The sequence below is a fragment of the Mustela putorius genome, unplaced genomic scaffold (assembly GCF_011764305.1).
Source record: "Mustela putorius furo isolate JIRA1106 unplaced genomic scaffold, ASM1176430v1.1 tig00001063_pilon_pilon_pilon, whole genome shotgun sequence".
NCBI classification, from domain to species: Eukaryota; Metazoa; Chordata; class Mammalia; order Carnivora; family Mustelidae; genus Mustela; species Mustela putorius.
Window position 1 is genome coordinate 2,262,374 of NW_025421556.1, and position 17,415 is coordinate 2,279,788.

General features: G+C 35.6%; 1 protein-coding gene across 2 annotated transcripts in view; it reads right to left on the minus strand.

The window, feature by feature from the left end:
- Positions 1–17,415, minus strand: part of FBXL17 (F-box and leucine rich repeat protein 17) — a 504,638-nt gene that overhangs the window by 139,619 nt on the left and 347,604 nt on the right. The window contains exon 8 of one of the 2 annotated variants that reach the window (XM_045087149.1): positions 5,058–10,253. The exons of the other annotated variant lie outside the window; for it this stretch is intronic. Within the exon in view, the coding sequence (XP_044943084.1) occupies positions 10,237–10,253 (17 nt within the window). The 3' untranslated portion in view covers positions 5,058–10,236. Of the gene's footprint in view, positions 1–5,057; positions 10,254–17,415 lie in introns of those variants that run through there. 2 annotated transcript variants of the gene reach the window in all.

The window sequence follows — 17,415 nt, forward strand, 5'->3', positions numbered from 1 at the left end:
TTAGCCAGTGTTGGCTTAAAATAAGAATCAAAGATACTGACATTCAAGCAAGTGATCAGACATGAGAAATACTCCCTTCAACTCAAACAAGGGGAGCTGAACTTCATTAAGAATTACATCTACCAACTGTTTCCCAAGTTACAGATGTTCATGTGATAGTATTCAGTAGGTATTTAGCGTGTTACATTGCTACCTGAAACGTTTTTGCTCTTCAATATAGTGATCTACAGAGATAACATTTGAAGAACTCAATTCTAAATATGTATCTTAAGCATAAGTTCTAAATATTTTTAGTGACATAGATGTCACTAGAATTCCAGATTTCAGTGTATTGTGTATATAAATGTATAAATATGTATATGTGTTTGTTTGTTTACTTTGAGGTCAGAAAGTCAAAAGCAAAAGCAAAATCTCCGAGAAACCTGGGATTTGTCATCTCTTTCCTAAACTACTCCAACATCTTCCTTCTTTACTGGTCTCTTCACGATCTCTTCTCATTGCAACCCATCCTCCACACCACTGCTAGAGTTCTGATTTGGAAGATAAATTGGATTTTGTCACTTTCCTCCTCAAACACCTCCGAAAACTCCCAACATTTATAGCATATAGTCTAAATTCTTCAGAGTTAAAGCTTGCCAACATCTCACTCCAAACTTCTTTCCATTCTCATCTCAGAACTCTCCATCACAGGCAAATGCCTTGCTCTTCCCAATTGTGCCAAGCCTGCTCAGAGCTCTGCTTCCCCCATCTCCCTCCCTATGTGCTGGTGATATGTCCTTGCCTTCAGTGATACCCCCAGATGACTTGGGATGGCCTTTTATCTACTCTTTGGATATCTCGTATATTGATATCATCATATGTCCCATTCATCGCATTATATTGTACAGGGCTATCACTCTACCCAAGATCAGTTTGAGAGGGAGGAGAGGAAGATAATTGCCTTGATATTATGCTTTTGTGTTTCTAGATCTAGTAAAGTGACAGACATGAACTGGTTCTTCAATAAATATTCATTTTTTCCCCTTCATCTTAGGTATCAGCCATATAAGTCTCCCATGGCTTTGAAACATTTAGAGCTATCTTACAACTGTAACCTATATCCCTACTCTTCTACCACAGTTTGGAATGGTTTTTTTTTTTCCTCTCTTAAAAAAAATTAAAAGAAGATTTTATTTATTTGAGAGAGAGCAAAAGAGAGAGAGAGATCACAGAAGGAGAGGGAGAAACAGACTTGCTGCTAAGTGGCAAGTTCGAGGTAGGGTTCAATGCCAGGACTGAGATCATGACCTTAGCCAAAGGCAGATGGTTAACTAACTGAGCCACCCAATGGAATGTTTTTCTTTTGGAAATTTGTTTCCTTTTGTTTTTACTTTTATCAGAAAAATACATGTAAAGGGTTTGGGAAAAAAAAAAGTTAGGGGCACCTGGGTGGCACAGTGTTAAGTGTCTAATGCACTGGGCTCCACACTTGATGTGGAGTCTGCTTGAGATTCCCTCTTCCCTCTCACTCTGCCCCTCCTCCACACTCTTCCTCTCTCTAAAATAAATTTTTAAAAACTACCTTAAAAAAAGTTAAATACCACAACCAGCAGTCTCATGTTGTATGTGTCCTCATTTCTAAGTCCTACTTCCTGAAGTCAAAAAACTTCCAACTTCTTTAGGTGTTTCTTTTTATTCTTCCTTCATTCTTGTATTTTTTAGACCTTGCTCTCAAAGAGCACATAGGCACAAGAAGGCAGGTTTATCCGATTCTGCATGCTTCCCAAAATATCTTGTAGAGTACTTTACACATAATAGATACTCAACAAACACTTGTTAATTGATTAAAGAAATGGATAAGTGAATATTCATGCTCTTTGGTGCTTGAGCATAAACTACTCAACAGTCTTAAGAGTGGAGATGCATTCATATACCAGCGTCAAGGCAAAGGAGTAAATTAAAATGGCTACCAGTTAAGAACAAGCAGGAAGGAGATAATGAAAGGCTAGACAAGGAGGGCAGATACCAGGAAAATTCTAAACCAAGAAAGTCAAGGTAGCCTGGGAATAGAGGCTATGTGAACGAGTTTTAAAATCGGATACATTTAGATTTGCCTTCTATCTGAATAACCTTGCGCAAATCACAGAACTTTCCAGGCCTCTCTATTTCCTTATCTACAAATGGGAATAATACTCCCTTCAAGATTTGCTATAAATGAAAGCTGCTTTATTATTATTTTGCATGCATATGCAAACAGTAATAACAATAAAAACAACATCACCCTTGCAACCTTGAAGATGGGCTGACTTCTGGTCTAACCAGAAGTTTCTTGTACATTTACTGCTGAAGCTTCCTCAGGCGAGGGTAGAAACAGAAGGAAGTGGTTATAATCAGTAATGGGAAATACACAGGAAGACATGAGGACAGATTCCTTCCTTCTAAAGCAGAATTCTACTTACATCTATATGTTAATCATCTTTTTTGTTGCTTGTTTGTTTCAGAGAGTCTACCATGAAAAATGTCTCTTTTTTAAATGGCACACTCAAAACACAATAACAGTGTTTTAGAAATGACAACGGATATCTGATTACTGCTAAAATTTAATACATATGCTTGATGGAAGAGTATATTTCATAACATCCTATACTAATGTAATCCATACACTAACTAAAAACTCTATCTTCAACTTTCTATTAAGATAGATTTGCCAGAATCTCAAGACAATAAAATCTCACCAGAGAATATCATATACCAGAACCTTAAATTGCTCTCAGCATATCCATGATGATTCAGTGCATTAATGATAAGTGATTGGTTAAAAGCATTTAAATCAACCTTATGATCTTGAAATTTTCCATGAACAAAAACAATATCCGTTTAGAAAGATCTTATAAAAATGATTTTGTTGTAAAGACAAAGAGAAACACAGCACAATAAATTATTTTAAAGCATTTAGCGATTGAAGTAATGCCATCTCCTAGGTGGAATGTAACACAAGGCCCTGAATCACAAACTGCTTGTGGATGGCAGGTAATCAAAAACACCAGGGCCCACTTCCACCACACAGACACATGAAATTATGAAGTAGCTGATACACAACATCATTGAGCTCACCTGCAAATATAAAACCTCAAAGGGACGAACAATAACAGACTATTGTCCTAACAGCCCTAAATAACCTAAGGGTGGAGGGCAGAAAAATTCTCTTCCCATATGGTAGTAGACTTTGCTAGTTTTGCATATTTTTATATATATAACAACTGTAACTACTTAGCAGTTGTGAATCACTTTAGAGAAAAGAAGACGCCAAAAAGAAAAATAAGGATGGTTTAAATGTGGATATTTTTGTTTTTAATGAAAGTACAGCAAGTCTAAACCAAGTCTCTGAAATGGAATCAATTTCCAATTAAATGACTTTAGCATTACAAATTTTTTAAGTCAATGCTCATTCTAATAACAAAGGTAGAATTTCAGTAATCTGAATTTAGATATTTAAATAAGTTAAAAATTTATTTCTTTCAGCCTTATTCCTAGGTTGAAAAGAAACAGAAGAGATACTCACTTCTTTGGGGCAGTTCTTTGTGTCCTACAATAAAAACTAAAACAAATGACAAACAAGAATATCTTGTGGTTAATACATTGGACATTCTATTGGTGTTTTCCTCCTGGGATGGTAAGGGCCTTTGATGACTATAATAATCACAAAGAAAAGAGAGAGACACACACACACCCCCAGGGAAAGAGTGGAGGGAAAGGTATAGGCACAGATATGATCACTATATTGCAAGTGAATATTTTCAAATGACAAAAATTTCAACTCAAATTTCTCTTATTAAATTGTAGATTAAAAACAAAAACAAAAAAACCTCTTTCAAACATTGGTGTGCTCCAGATATACCAAAAAAACCCTTTAGACTTCAAAATAGCTAGAAATGCTGGATGAAATAGAATAAGCATTCTTCAAAATATACAGCTGACTTTGTAAGAAAGCAAGTAAAAATTTACCATACAACTTGGCAATTCTTCTAAGTATCCACTCAAGAGAAATGAAAATGTACCCATATCAAGACTTGCATGAGAGTGTTCATAGTCGTGTTTCATAATAGTAAAAAGGTAGAAACAACCCAAATGTCCATTAGCTGATAAACAGATAAAGACAATATGGTATATGCATACAATGGGATACTACAGAGCAGTAAAAAGGGATGAAATATTGAGATATGCTTTAACATAAATGAATCTCAAAAACTTAATGCTAAGTGAAAGAGGCACATGCAAGACTGCACACCTTGTATGATTCTGCCTTTATGAGATGTCCACACAATGGAAATCTATATAACCAGAAACTAAATAGCAGTTGCCTGGGGCTGAATATGGGAATAGAGATTAACTGTTAACAGATAAGAGGATCTCACTGGGGTGGCAGATATTTTCTAAAACTGGATTTTGATGATAGTTGTATAACTCTGTTAATTTATTAAAATAATTAAGTTGTGTGCTTAAAATGCACTTATATATTTTATGATGTATAAATAAATTTCTTTTTGTAAAAAGAAAGTGAAAAAAATTAAGGACCCCCAAATTAAGGAAGAATGTTGCAATTACCTTGGAAAGACTTGCTGATCTTGGTAATCTGAGTTTAATGACCATGTAGGGCTGAGAACGGAAAGCTATCTCATCTGAGAATCAGCCCTATACCATCCCTCACATAAATTTGGACTATGAATTACCCTTTTTTCCTGCTCTTGGAAATCCTTGCCCAAGAAATAAACTCAAACTCATTTGTCCAAACTGGTGGTGCTCCAGAGCTCCTAGTGGAAGTAAACAGATCTTTGAAGGCACATCCATTAGCCCAAGTCCAACTGTAGTTCCACAGATAAAGCTCAGAGGAGCTCACAGTTAAAACAAAAAACAAAACAAAAATAAGAATAAGCCCCAGAGGACTTTAGATTTTAAATTACAAGATTATAAATGTAACAAATGTATATTTATACTATTTGAGAAATAAAAAGGAAATTGAAAACATAAACCAAAAAAAGACTATCTAAAAATGAATCAGAATTTCTAAAAATTAAAACTACCATCATCAATATGCAACAGACAGCTTAAAGAGTAAATTAGATCGAACTGAAGAAAAAATTAATTCATTGGAAGACAGATCTGAAGATAACATCCTTTATAACACAGGGATAGATAATATAAAAGAGATCAATAGAAAAGAAAGCCTAATATGTGACTAACTAAATTAAATTAACTAAGTATCCAGAAGAAAAGCATAGAGATAATGGAAGAAAGGCAATGTTTGAGAACATAATAATTGAAACTTGCCCCAAACTGATTAAAGGACAGAGTCTCAGCTTTAAGATGGTCTGCAAATCCTAAGCATGACAAATAAAAATAAATAGGTAAGTAAAGCTGTCACAGAAAAACTGCAGAAGAACTAAAAGAAAAAAAACAAAAAAGGTATTACAATAGGGGAAAAAAATAACTAACAAAGGAATGATTATTGTCAGTTCTCTCAATACAATGGAAGCCAGAAGACAGTGGAACAGTATCTTCAAAATACTGAAAGAAAATAATTGTAATTTTAATATTGTATACATAGCTAAATACCATTCAAGTACTGGGTAAACAAATGGTGATCTTGTATTTTTAAAATACTTCTGTATAAAAGCCCCACACACTTTTCTTCACAAACACAACTTTCCCCATTCTTGAATAAACTGACAAATAACAATATTATCCTATATAATCCAAACTATTAGGTAAGAAATTATATATTATTTTTTAAATTTATGTAAGAAGTTAATAAAGACATTACTGAAATCAACATACTAAAGAAATAATATTCTGTTATAACATGATTTACTTAAATGATAAACCTATTTTCTACCCCCTTTCCAATTCTAAGGAAAGGTAGGCCTGAATGGTCTCACAAATAAGCCTGAGGTTAGAAGGTGGGGGAACCAAGGTGATTTGATGGGAGAACAAGGCCCCCAGCCGGGGAAAGAGGACTGGTTCTGGAGCTGGGGGAAACTGAACCTCAGTCTCCTCCACTTTAAAAAGCCAGGGCTTCAAAGAAATGCATATTTCTGATGGCTCCTATAGCTCTCAAGCCTGATAATCTTTTAGCCCAACCCTATAGGATGAAATTTCTGTTTTCCATAATCTCAGAACCTGTAAAAAGAGCTAGCTGGAAATACTTCTAGATGGAATTTGTAGCACATTATATAATACATTCTTGCAATAGTTTCCCACTAATAATTGTATTAGCTAGAAGTTTCCAACTTTGACTCCTCATCCCCCAATCCCAGGAGATTTAAAAATAGAAACACCTGCTTTAAAAGATGTTTACAAAACTGACAGCTTTTCCCCCAAGAACACTGTGCTGGTTAGGGAATACTAGGTGCTAGTTTACAGGTCTGTCCAACAAAGCAAGGAAAATTGCTACAGTAGTAAATTTTCAATGACTTTTTTTTTTCCTATTTAGTTGTGTCATTTGGGGACTAGACTGATACATTAGGGATGCTTGTGCTAGTCCTAGTGATTTTGCTGCCTCGTGTTAGGTAGACCTCCTTCCTCATGCAAAAACAAAATGGTAACTCTAAAAGTGCTTGTACTTGCCACTAAGTCTGGACTGTGTGTAAGGTTTCAAGTGTCCCTAGTAAGGCCAGGTAGTCCAGAGTAGTAGTCCAGAGGCAAGGAAAGAAGGGTACAGAGATAGCAGTGCCACACTGCTGAATGGTTTACTCCTTTTATCTCAGTTTTAGGAGTAAAATGTCTGTTCCTTAAAAAACAAACAAACAAACAAACAAACAAAACAATGCTGGGCAGAAAAAGCAAGAAATATGCTGCCCTCTAATAAATACAAAATAATGTTGAAATTAATGTCAAATCTCAAGCTGATTTAAAGATCCTACAGTGGGTAAAGAGCTAACAAACGTCTCCTTTTCTGAATGAGAAGTTGACCTTTGGTTAACTTCCTAGATCTGTTCCCCTAAAATGGTACATTAACCATGTTACTTTAAAGTAATAATGCTTTAAAGTAACAATGACAGCTAATTGGTAGATAGCAAAGAGCAGTATAAATACCTGATGGGGATACCACTGCTTTGGATTCCTTCAGTGCAGTCATTCTTGTAACCAGCCGTGTAACTTTCAGGGATGCTAGATGTTACGCCTATTGGTCATTCCATGAGACAGTAGTTCTTGGGAGTTTGATGTTTCTAAGCCAGGGCAGTGCCCATAACCACGCTATGTGGATCTCATCTCCTTGCACTTGAGCTTCATCTGGTGGGAAAAGAAAATGCTTCCCTGACTGCTGGGTGAGCTGTGGCATGGAGTGCTGCAAGGTCTACAGAAGAGGACTGCCTAACACCGTCCTCTGGCAAGCTGAGGTTCCCATCCTCATCATTCTGAATCGACTGTGCCAGTGGTGGTCTATGATGGCTTAATGCTAAATATTTAGTTGCACATAGTAAATCTTATGGTAGGCAAAGCATCTACATGTTTAATTTTTAGTGTTTCTCATGGTTTTAGGTTTATAATCCAGAACAAACAGCATATTGCTAAAGTCATGAACTAATTAACTTTAGTAACATTTTAATTTGTTCCTCCATTTAAGAATTTTTTAAGAAGGTTCATTGGTAGCCGCTCTGTGATAAACAGACTGTAAAGTGAGAAGACAAATAGGAAATACAATGAAGTGGCCAGTGTGGTTATCAGTGGAGTTGGCTCTATTTGAGATCAATTTCAGGGATAGAGCTGACCTGGCTTATTAATGGACGTGATGAGAGGTATGAAGAAAAGTGAGGCATCAGGGCCATCTAAGTTTCGGCTGGGATAACAAGGTGAACAGTGATGCCATTTACTGAGTCAGAGAAGACCAGCAGCAGTTACTAAAGGAGCGGTAGAAATGGGGGTGATGAATAACAGCCCTTCTACTCTGCATTTAGATTAACCCACTGAAAAGTAAGTACTTCCATTCGGCAGTGTGGGGAAATGATGCTTTGAGAAAAGTGATAATACGGATCCAGTTTTATAATCGGCATTATAGACTTAATTCCTTTTATAGGAAGTGGGAATGAATAAAGAAGAAAAGTTAGGAAAGGCAAAACACAGCTTTAAGTGTGCAGCACATCATGTGTTAAATTGAAACAACCCCAAAGTTCAACTTCCTTCACTGTTCAAGGAGAAAATCCTTCACTATGTACTTCAGGATAAAGGATTTGCAACTATATGGTGCTTGAGAAATATGCTATTGCTGTAATTTAACTCACTGTATGTGGGCTTCAAGATGCACAGTGGCATTCCAAACCAACTTTTAAAGAAAATTGCATGGAATTTTCAAGACATCAGGAGCGTTCTTTAAAGTTATGCAGAGAAAACGGATTTTTGATAGTTATGAATTACATTTAGTGCTGCCAGATTGCAGGGAACACTCTTTTTGCCTCAGTATGGTTAGAATTACTGTTGACAAAGTTTTAATTTAAATTTTTAAGGATTTAAATGGAAGAATATAGGTCACTGAATTTTCATTCATTGTGTAAGTATTACTAGTGGCAGAAAGCAAGCTTTGTTAGGGAGGGTCCAATTTTGGCCCGGGAGTCCATCTTTTCTGTAGTAGTTGGGAATTGAGTATGTGTTAGTGAGAATAATTTGGCTCTCAGTCAGTCAATCAGTGGACTGAACACGCACAGTTAGAAACCTGCCTGGCACAGAACAGAAGCTCGGTTCAGAAATACTAAATGCATTTGTGAGACAGACTCAAGTCCACACAAATCATATATTACAATCACAAGCTGGAAGGGATTCGATCTTTCCTAGCAGGTTGTAGATTTAGATAGATTTGTAATAGTCAGAAAATACCCTACACAGCCCCAAAGTCTAATTCTACAATTTTCAACTGGTTTCCTGAAGTTGAAAAACAGAGGTAAATATTTGTAGAGCCCACTGCATGTAAAAAATGTTTTTGGGAGCCTTGCCATATCCAGGATACCATAAGAAATTATAGTAGGTGTCTAATTTAAATGTTGTATCTTAAAATAACAAATGTAAAAGTATATGCTGTGTAGGCTATTAAAAATAAAGACCACTTCCGCGAATAGAAATTTAAAAGTTATATTTTTTCATAAATGTGAAAGAGTAGAGTAAGTTTCACAGCAACAATCTAGCAAAAGGATGAAGTATGTGCTGTGTGAGGAAAGCAGCATATTGTAGAAAGGCACAGCCTCTCGTGCCTTTGTGTGTGTAGTTGAGAGGGTCTTCCCTCGGGTCTATGCTGCTTGCTGTCTTATTGTCCTCAAGGGCCAACAGCTCTAGAACCCATGTTTTCCTCCACAGAATAATAAATATGATGCATAACACTGACATGTATGGCACATACTCAGGAGCATTCCCTAAATTACCCCAGCCCCCAATTATTGCTGAAATAAAGAACATGACAGAAATGTGGGGGGAACATGCATATGGAGAAGTGGTGACTGGCTTTCACAATAACACATTTCCCAAGCATGTCAATAATGAATAATACTATACGGGTAAATACCACACACCAAAAGCTGTGACAAGAAAGTACCCACAAATTATGTGCAAATTTCAACATGCTTGCTAAACTCACCCCTCCTGCTGCTCAAGAAAATTCTACCAGAATCCAAATGACTTTAAGAGAAGAAATTATTGAATTTGTCCTAATTTATAATTCTTCAGAAAGTAAATCATTTCCAAGCCTTGAATGCAAGGTGTGTTGTAATGGCAAAGTTGAAAATGAATGCTTTAAAGGATTTCATGCAATTTCTTATGTAAACTAGAGCAGAAGGTATGATTCTCAGAAAAAGCCAAGATACATTTGCCTCAACATAAAATAGGACTGATTGAATTTCAAAGTCTTCGTTTATTTTGTAGAGCTGAAATGTTAAGTTCCTTATTGCTGTTCAAAATTGGCTTGAATCGTATGCTATTATATATGTGTAATTATAATATATATATTATTCTCATTCATTTAAAAGAAATTTTGGGTTACTATAGGATGTACATGATGTAAATTTCAAATATATTCTCCTCAAGCACATTCAGAAAGTGTCTTTCTGGATGATTTCAGCTTGGTCATGAGCAGCTTCTTGAACAACTGTCTTGTCCTCAGTACACCAGAGAAGCATCTTTGGACTTCAGATCTCCAAAACGGACTTCCCAAAGTTGACTTCAGAGAGATTCTCAAACAGACAGAGGGCAGGGAAGGGGCTGGAGCCTACTAGGCTATTACTGTGATTTTAAATCTAGAAGAACAGAAGAATCCTTTATGAGAGGAAATAAAACACCTTCAAAGTAAAACTGCTTTCTTGGAGAAGCTCCTAGACATACATATATGTGAGGAAAGAGACAGTAGGAAGGAAAAAACTTTCATCTGAGAAAGAGAGACATGATTAAAAATCATCATTCAATCATCAAACGATACTTAGCTAGTTTTCTATGTAATTTTTTTCGGCTTCTAAGAATTATTTACCATGTAAAAATATCATGGCAAGCAAATTTTACATTGTATCAGTATGAATGTAGTTCATTTTAATGGATATATACATATGTGTGTGTGTATATGTATATATCAACATATGTATATATCAACTAGAAAAGTACCATAACTCCCTGAAGATAGACAGAATTTTCTTTTGTTTACTTCTTATTTCTAATTCGTAAAATTTCTTTTTCTCTGCCCACACTCAGTCATTCTTAATGAAAGACAAGTCGCTTTCAGGTGTTCGGCACACACTGCACACAGACACACATAGGCTGGATCAGCCACGTCAACTCAATACAATTGTTTGAAAAGTTGAAAAGTTCAAACTATTTATTTAATGTCATGCAGATAAACCCAAGAAAAGGAACACATTTGACAGATAAATTTTAGGTGACTGAATCTTAAAATCCCAAGGAAACGTATTAGGATAAGGGTTAAAATGAGTAGTTTAATATATAAATTGAAAGTACATTTGATTTACCAAATTAGGAAATTAACAAAACTACCTTTTTTGCCTCTGGAGAAAATTCCATTTAGTATCTGTCTAAGGTGAAATCAATCATCAGGAGAATCTCTTTGCCTCTCTTTCTCCCAAAGATATAAGATGGAAACACTACTAATCCCTTATTTCACAGATAATAAAAGCAACATGCAGGATTTGATGAGCATGGGAAGGTTGGCACCTTCTACCTCAAGAAGAACAGTGACCATTTTGTATCAAGGAAATCCATCTGTTTTCTACTCTTGAGCAGGTCATTGACTGACAGATGTAGTTCTTATCTATACATTGAAGAAGCTGAATCACAGCAGTTCAACTGCTGGCCATTCTAGTAAGAGATGAAATCAATTTAGTGAGAGTACAACAAGCACTATAAATGCAAAATGCATTTTTCACTGTAGGACAAGAAAGTCTGAAAGCCCCTGGATGAGATTATATAAGACCATACAGTTTGAACAGTTTTCTACTTATTTCCAAATGGATCCAAGAGGTCTAATTTTAGTCCTTATTTAAAACAAATGCAGAAAATCAGAGACAAATAAAATCAGAAGGAAATCTCCAAAAAGTTGATGGAGTACCTAAAATGTAAAACTACTTCTCCTTCCTAAATCCCACCTCTAACTTCTCCAAAAGCAGAACATGCCGGTAAGATTAAGGGAGTGTCGGATATAAGGGACTAGAAGTTTCTAGTATGTAGGAAATCCCTAAATGAAGATGCTTTAAAACTCAAGGACTGATATCGCTGAATTGTAATGGGAGGATTGGATTTATGCTGAAATACAGAGTAAGTTTTAAGCTGGAGGAATAAAAGAAAATAGTGATATAAGATTCAGAGTGCAACAGACTTTAAAGGAGGAAGTTCTCTAAATTAAAGAAAAAGGGGGAAAAAAGCCTAATTCACTCAAAGAACCAGAGTTCTTTAGAAAAGCAGCTGATGCCATGTCTCTAATATGGAATGCACAAAGTGAGCCTGTTGTATCTTGACATAATCGTTCTGTATCAAAAGCACACAGGTGGGTGCATGGGTGGCTCAGTGGGTTAAGCCGCTGCCTTCGGCTCGGGTCATGATCTCAGGGTCCTGGGATCGAGTCCTGCATCGGGCTCTCTGCTCAGCAGAGAGCCTGCTTCCTCCTCTCTCTCTCTCTGCCTGCCTCTCTGCCTACTTGTGATCTCTCTCTGTCAAATAAATAAATAAAATCTTAAAAAAAAAAAAAAAAAGTTTGTTTCTGTAAGGAACAAACTTACAGAAGCTTCCAGTACCAAAGGCAGGACAAACTGAGTATCAGTAAGAAAACAACTGCAATGGATTGCTGAGCTTATAATGATAATGCAACAACAATAACTCTTCACAGGTTACGTTTAGAAGATGGAAACCTAACTAATATTTTGAAAGCTGGTCAATAAAGAGAAAAAATAATGTATTATTCTTTTCTTTCCTATATTAATTGAACTCAGGTAAACAAAAAAGTCAATAACAGAAAGCTGCTCTTAATATACGGAAGTCGTACTAATAAGTGGAAAGAGAAAGACCTGCTGTAAAGCTCAATTACTGTCAGTACTAGTGGATATAATGATGTGAGCCTACCTAGAGACAGACATACAGTAAAATTATTTTAATGTTCGATTTATATTTTAATATGAGCAATACTATCACTTTCTAAGGGGAAACTTAATAAATGTTTGTTTTGTTTTGTTTCAAAATAAGTTAGATGACAAATATCTTAAGTACGCTAATTGACCAGCAAATCATGAAAAAGATTTAGTCAAACATCCGCTGAGGAGGACAAAACCATTTCAAAGAGAGGGTAAAACCCTAAAAAAACACTTGTAAGTGGAGGATATATGGTTTGATGCTTTAGAAGGAAGAGATGCAGCTCTTGGGTTTTCCTCCCTTTCTACTCTTACTTTTCATGATACCTGAGAAAATGAGCTGCTCTAAAATTAAGAGCATAGAGGAGGTGGAGAGCAAAGCCACACCAAAGAGATTCTGTTCTGACTTTTCAGAGAATATTATTGGAAGATGCTCTCCTTAAGGGAAGAAAAGTAATGGGCACCTGAGACAGATACGACACTAAGGAACTTCTGAGCTCAGGTTCACGGTAGATGAACTTAAAGAACAGTTGCTTACAGTTTTGAGAATGGTACAACTGCATATCTCTAGAAATAGCTGTACTTTGAAAAGCTGCTATGAAATTATGTCATTTAATGTTGGCAAAAATTGCTTTCAAAGGACTATTTCAATGAAGAAGTTATTTCTATATGAAAAGCAGAGACATTTGAGGAGTTATCTGCATGTAATTCAGTAAACGATTTACAGTAGGAGATTTTAGTTCTAGCTTTGCTTAATTAATTAAAACTGTCTGGGCTCAACTTTATTCTCTATTTTAAAAAATCAATAATATTTCTGCTTCCTTCAGAAATTTTGGGGGAAAATTTAGAAAGGAGATGTAAGAAAATTTTTTTATTCCTGAAGAATTAAAGACAGTTTTGAAATTATTAAGAAAATATTTGTTGAATACATGAGTACACATTTAACATCAATGAGAGTCTCTACCTTCCGGCTAGGGAATGTTTAATCACAGCATGCAACTGGTATTTGGTGTCGGCATAACAAAGTTATAGTGAATAAGCACGTTAAACCTATTAAGTCCTATAACGATATAATTAGATCTTAACGGGTAGCTGCTTTGTGACATTGTTTTTTATACACAGACGGACAAACATGGTAGCACAGGATTCAGTTATATTTTTTAAGCTCTGAGAACTGGGAAAATCTAACAAGACTGTCTAGCAATAAATACTTATAAGCACATCACTGACCTATGAGTGATTACGCAAGAGACTTGACGTACCATTGAACCCATACCACATCACTACTCACTATGTGAACCTGAGCCTTTCTAGGCCTCAGTTTCTATATCTGCAGGCCTAAATTTAATAGTACTATCTAAAGTGGGGTGTTAAGGGGATTAAATAAATAATACCCGCAGAAAACATCTAAAAAATATTAACTATTTTATTATTATGATTATTGTCATGAAAGTTTACCATTTGATTTCCTTCAATTGAACTGGATACTTGATTACTTAGAACTCAAAGTAGTGTTTCCTTTTATATATGTTAAGTGAAGTTGTTACCATGGGAATGGTGAATAAGATGGGAAAAGTTGAGATGAAAGTTGGAACTTACCCTGAATTTTCAACTAGAATATTTTCATAAGGTTTCTTCAAAATTTGCCCGTGTGTGCACGTAATCACTTTGGATGATTTCTGTTCTTTCTTTAGATTAACCAACGCATACAAACTCATCCATTCAGACACCTGTTCTTGCTCTGAGCCTTTCCTAGGGCTGTACTACCTCAAATGCCCTTCCTTCTCAAATCTCTGTCCTCCCATGCCTCTTCCACCACAGATAGTTCCCCGACGATTTAAATCTCTGATGATCTGCCCTCCTGAACCTCTACATCTCAGAGGGCCTATTTTTCTATTTGACCTCATCATATTGTTTAATATGTCAGGAAACTTTTCACTGCTTCTGTCTTCTTTCTCAACATAAGAGTGTATACTTTCTATCCATCTCCATATTCTCCACACCCCCCAGGCAACACTTACGCAGTAAATATCTGCTGAATGAAATAAAACACAAAACCAGTCCAGAATAAATCACAGGATTAGAAAGGAATTTAAACATCATATAGGTCAATTCCTTACTCAATGTTTCCATCTTTCCATATTCTCCTAAAGAGATTATCTCAGCATAAATCACTCTTTTTAAAGATTTTTAAGAAGTAATCTCTACACCCAATGTGGGGCTCGAACTCATGATCCTGAGATCAAAAGTAGTATCCTCCACTGACTGAGCCGGCCAGGTGCCCTCAGCTTGAATAATCCTTGTAATAGAGAATTCACTACTACTCAGGACTTCTATTTTGAAGAAGTTTTTTTTTTTTTTTAAAGATTTTATTTATTTATTTGACAGAGAGAGAGAGATCACAAGTAGACAGAGAGGCAGACAGAGAGAGAAGGGGAAGCAGGCTCCCTGCTGAGCAGACAGCCCGATGTGGGGCTCGATCCCAGGACCCTGAGAGCATGACCTGAGCTGAAGGCAGAGGTTTAACCCACTGAGCCACCCAGGCGCCCCTTGAAGAAGTTTTAACATCAGGAAATTGTTACTTGTGTAGAATTTAGGATTATTGCAATTATCTTGGTGTTCATTGCAGTCCCCTTTAGATCTATTAACCACTGGTAATAATCAATAATAATTCTATTTATAATAAAGCATGGTGCAAGGAAAACAAATGCTTAGTCTGCATACTCGAGAACACAAAGCAATGAGGGTTAAAGATGAAAACTCTGAAAAATGACTATGTGATTTGGGACAAGTTTCTTTTACAAGATTAATGTTAAAAACAGCTAATTAAAATTAAATACTACATTTTAGAAATGCTAAAAGTGAGAAAAGTTGGAAAGTTAATAATATTTCACTTAATAATTCAGTTAAATATAGAAATTTAGTATTTATTTATAAAAAATTAATAAATTAATTTAGAGCAACAATATATATGCATTTGGAGTTATTAAGAAAATTTAGGGGCAAATAGAAATTGGTCTGTTTGTCTTTTAAATGTAGGTTAAAGGTTTCTTAATTAAAAAAGAAAAAAAACTCCATTATAGATGAAGCAAGAGTTCATCTTTGAATTGGTTATGGGAGTATCTTCTGGAAGAAATGTCTTTTAAGTCCTTCTCAAAAGATTTGAGATTCTGTGGTCTATGATGGCAAGCCAAAGTGATAAGCATTATTATTGTTCAGCCTTTTATTTCAAGGTTATGTAGCTGTGGTCTTAGGATGACCTAGGAACTGAAGAAGAAAGTCAACAATTTCTTTGCTGCTAAGCAAAGAAAAACATTTAGAAAAAGTTACAATTAAATACTAAATACCAAATTTTTGGTGAGAAATTATGACCATTACTGAGAAGAAAAAAAAAGGATATAGTATTTGCTAAGTACATTAGTAGGCATATCAATCTAGTAGTGAGGAACTCCAGGAATAAAAATAGAGAATTAGAAGTGAAAAGAAATAACTTTTAAGATGGACATATAAACAAGGGAAATTTGCAACAATAGAAGATTTAGCAATTTAGTACTATTTTGTTAGAAACAATAAAAGCTATCTATATTTAAATGATAGAAGGAAAAAAAAGCATGAATAATCAACAGTAAACAATAAGACATTCTTTTTGACTTGCAAATGTATTTTCTAAAGTTCTTCTCTGTCACTTTACAACTATTAGAGTTATTCCTGCTGACAAAAGGAGCTGAATTTTACCCAACAATCTTGGAACAGTTTGAAATACAATTTGAAAATGAAAAAAAATGTAAAAGGAAAAACCAGGAATTTAATTTTAAAGGAAACATCATTGTATGTAATGCATACCTAATAATATGAAAAATAACATAATATATATAAAAAGAACAAAATTATTTTTAGTATGAGCCTTTTTCTTGAATAATTTATTAGTGTTGGTTTGATAAGAAAAAATGAAGCACTCTTGATAATAGCATAATCCAGAATGCTTGTTAGGATTTCTTTTTGTTTCTTCGGCATGCTTATTTATTTTAATAATGCATCCAGGATCCTAATTTGGGTTAACTAACAGATGAAGAGATCTGGTTGCCCAAGAAGAGATAGGGAATGTACAACCTATAAATCTTTCAATAACATTAGAAGGTCAACAAGGCTGAGGTGAGGTGTGGGTTACAACAAAGAAAAGATTAATGTCAGCAGGCCACTCCCTGCCATTCTTCTTGTCTGGAGGAAGGAGATGAATTACCCTTTTCTTTTTTTCCTTAAAATGAGCAAGTTCTCTCAATCCCATCCTATTGAAAGCTCCGGGAATACAGAAACTATTTATATCTTGCATCGAGAACAGACCCCAGCACACAGTAGGTGCTGAATCTATCTGCTGACAGAATGAATACGTGTCATGTCTGTTGCACGGCAGACCAACTGAAATGACATCTCAAATAGATAACCATGGGAATAGTGACATCCTTGACTTGGGAGACCTTTTGCTCAGAGCAATCCAAAAGTTTTGCAGGAGGCTTGAGTTTAGGTTTAAAAGTCCCAAATCAGACAGCAGACCAGTGGCAAGCAGAGTAAGAGGCAACCAAAGACTGCCCTGGAGCAATAGCCCCAGGGACCGTGGGAGTGACAGAGAGCCCACGGAGTGGCACAGAGTGAGTCTGTGGGTTGTCAGTGACCTTGTAGGCCACAAATATCAGTCAGCAGTTAAGTGTTTACAGTCCTCTTTAATTAAAGTTTATTTGACAACTTGAGAGGTAAATCAAAAGATACCCTCTAGAGTATATTTCTAGGGGGTCTCAGGAGTGGCTGAAGTCAAAGGAAATACGATAACAACCTAGAA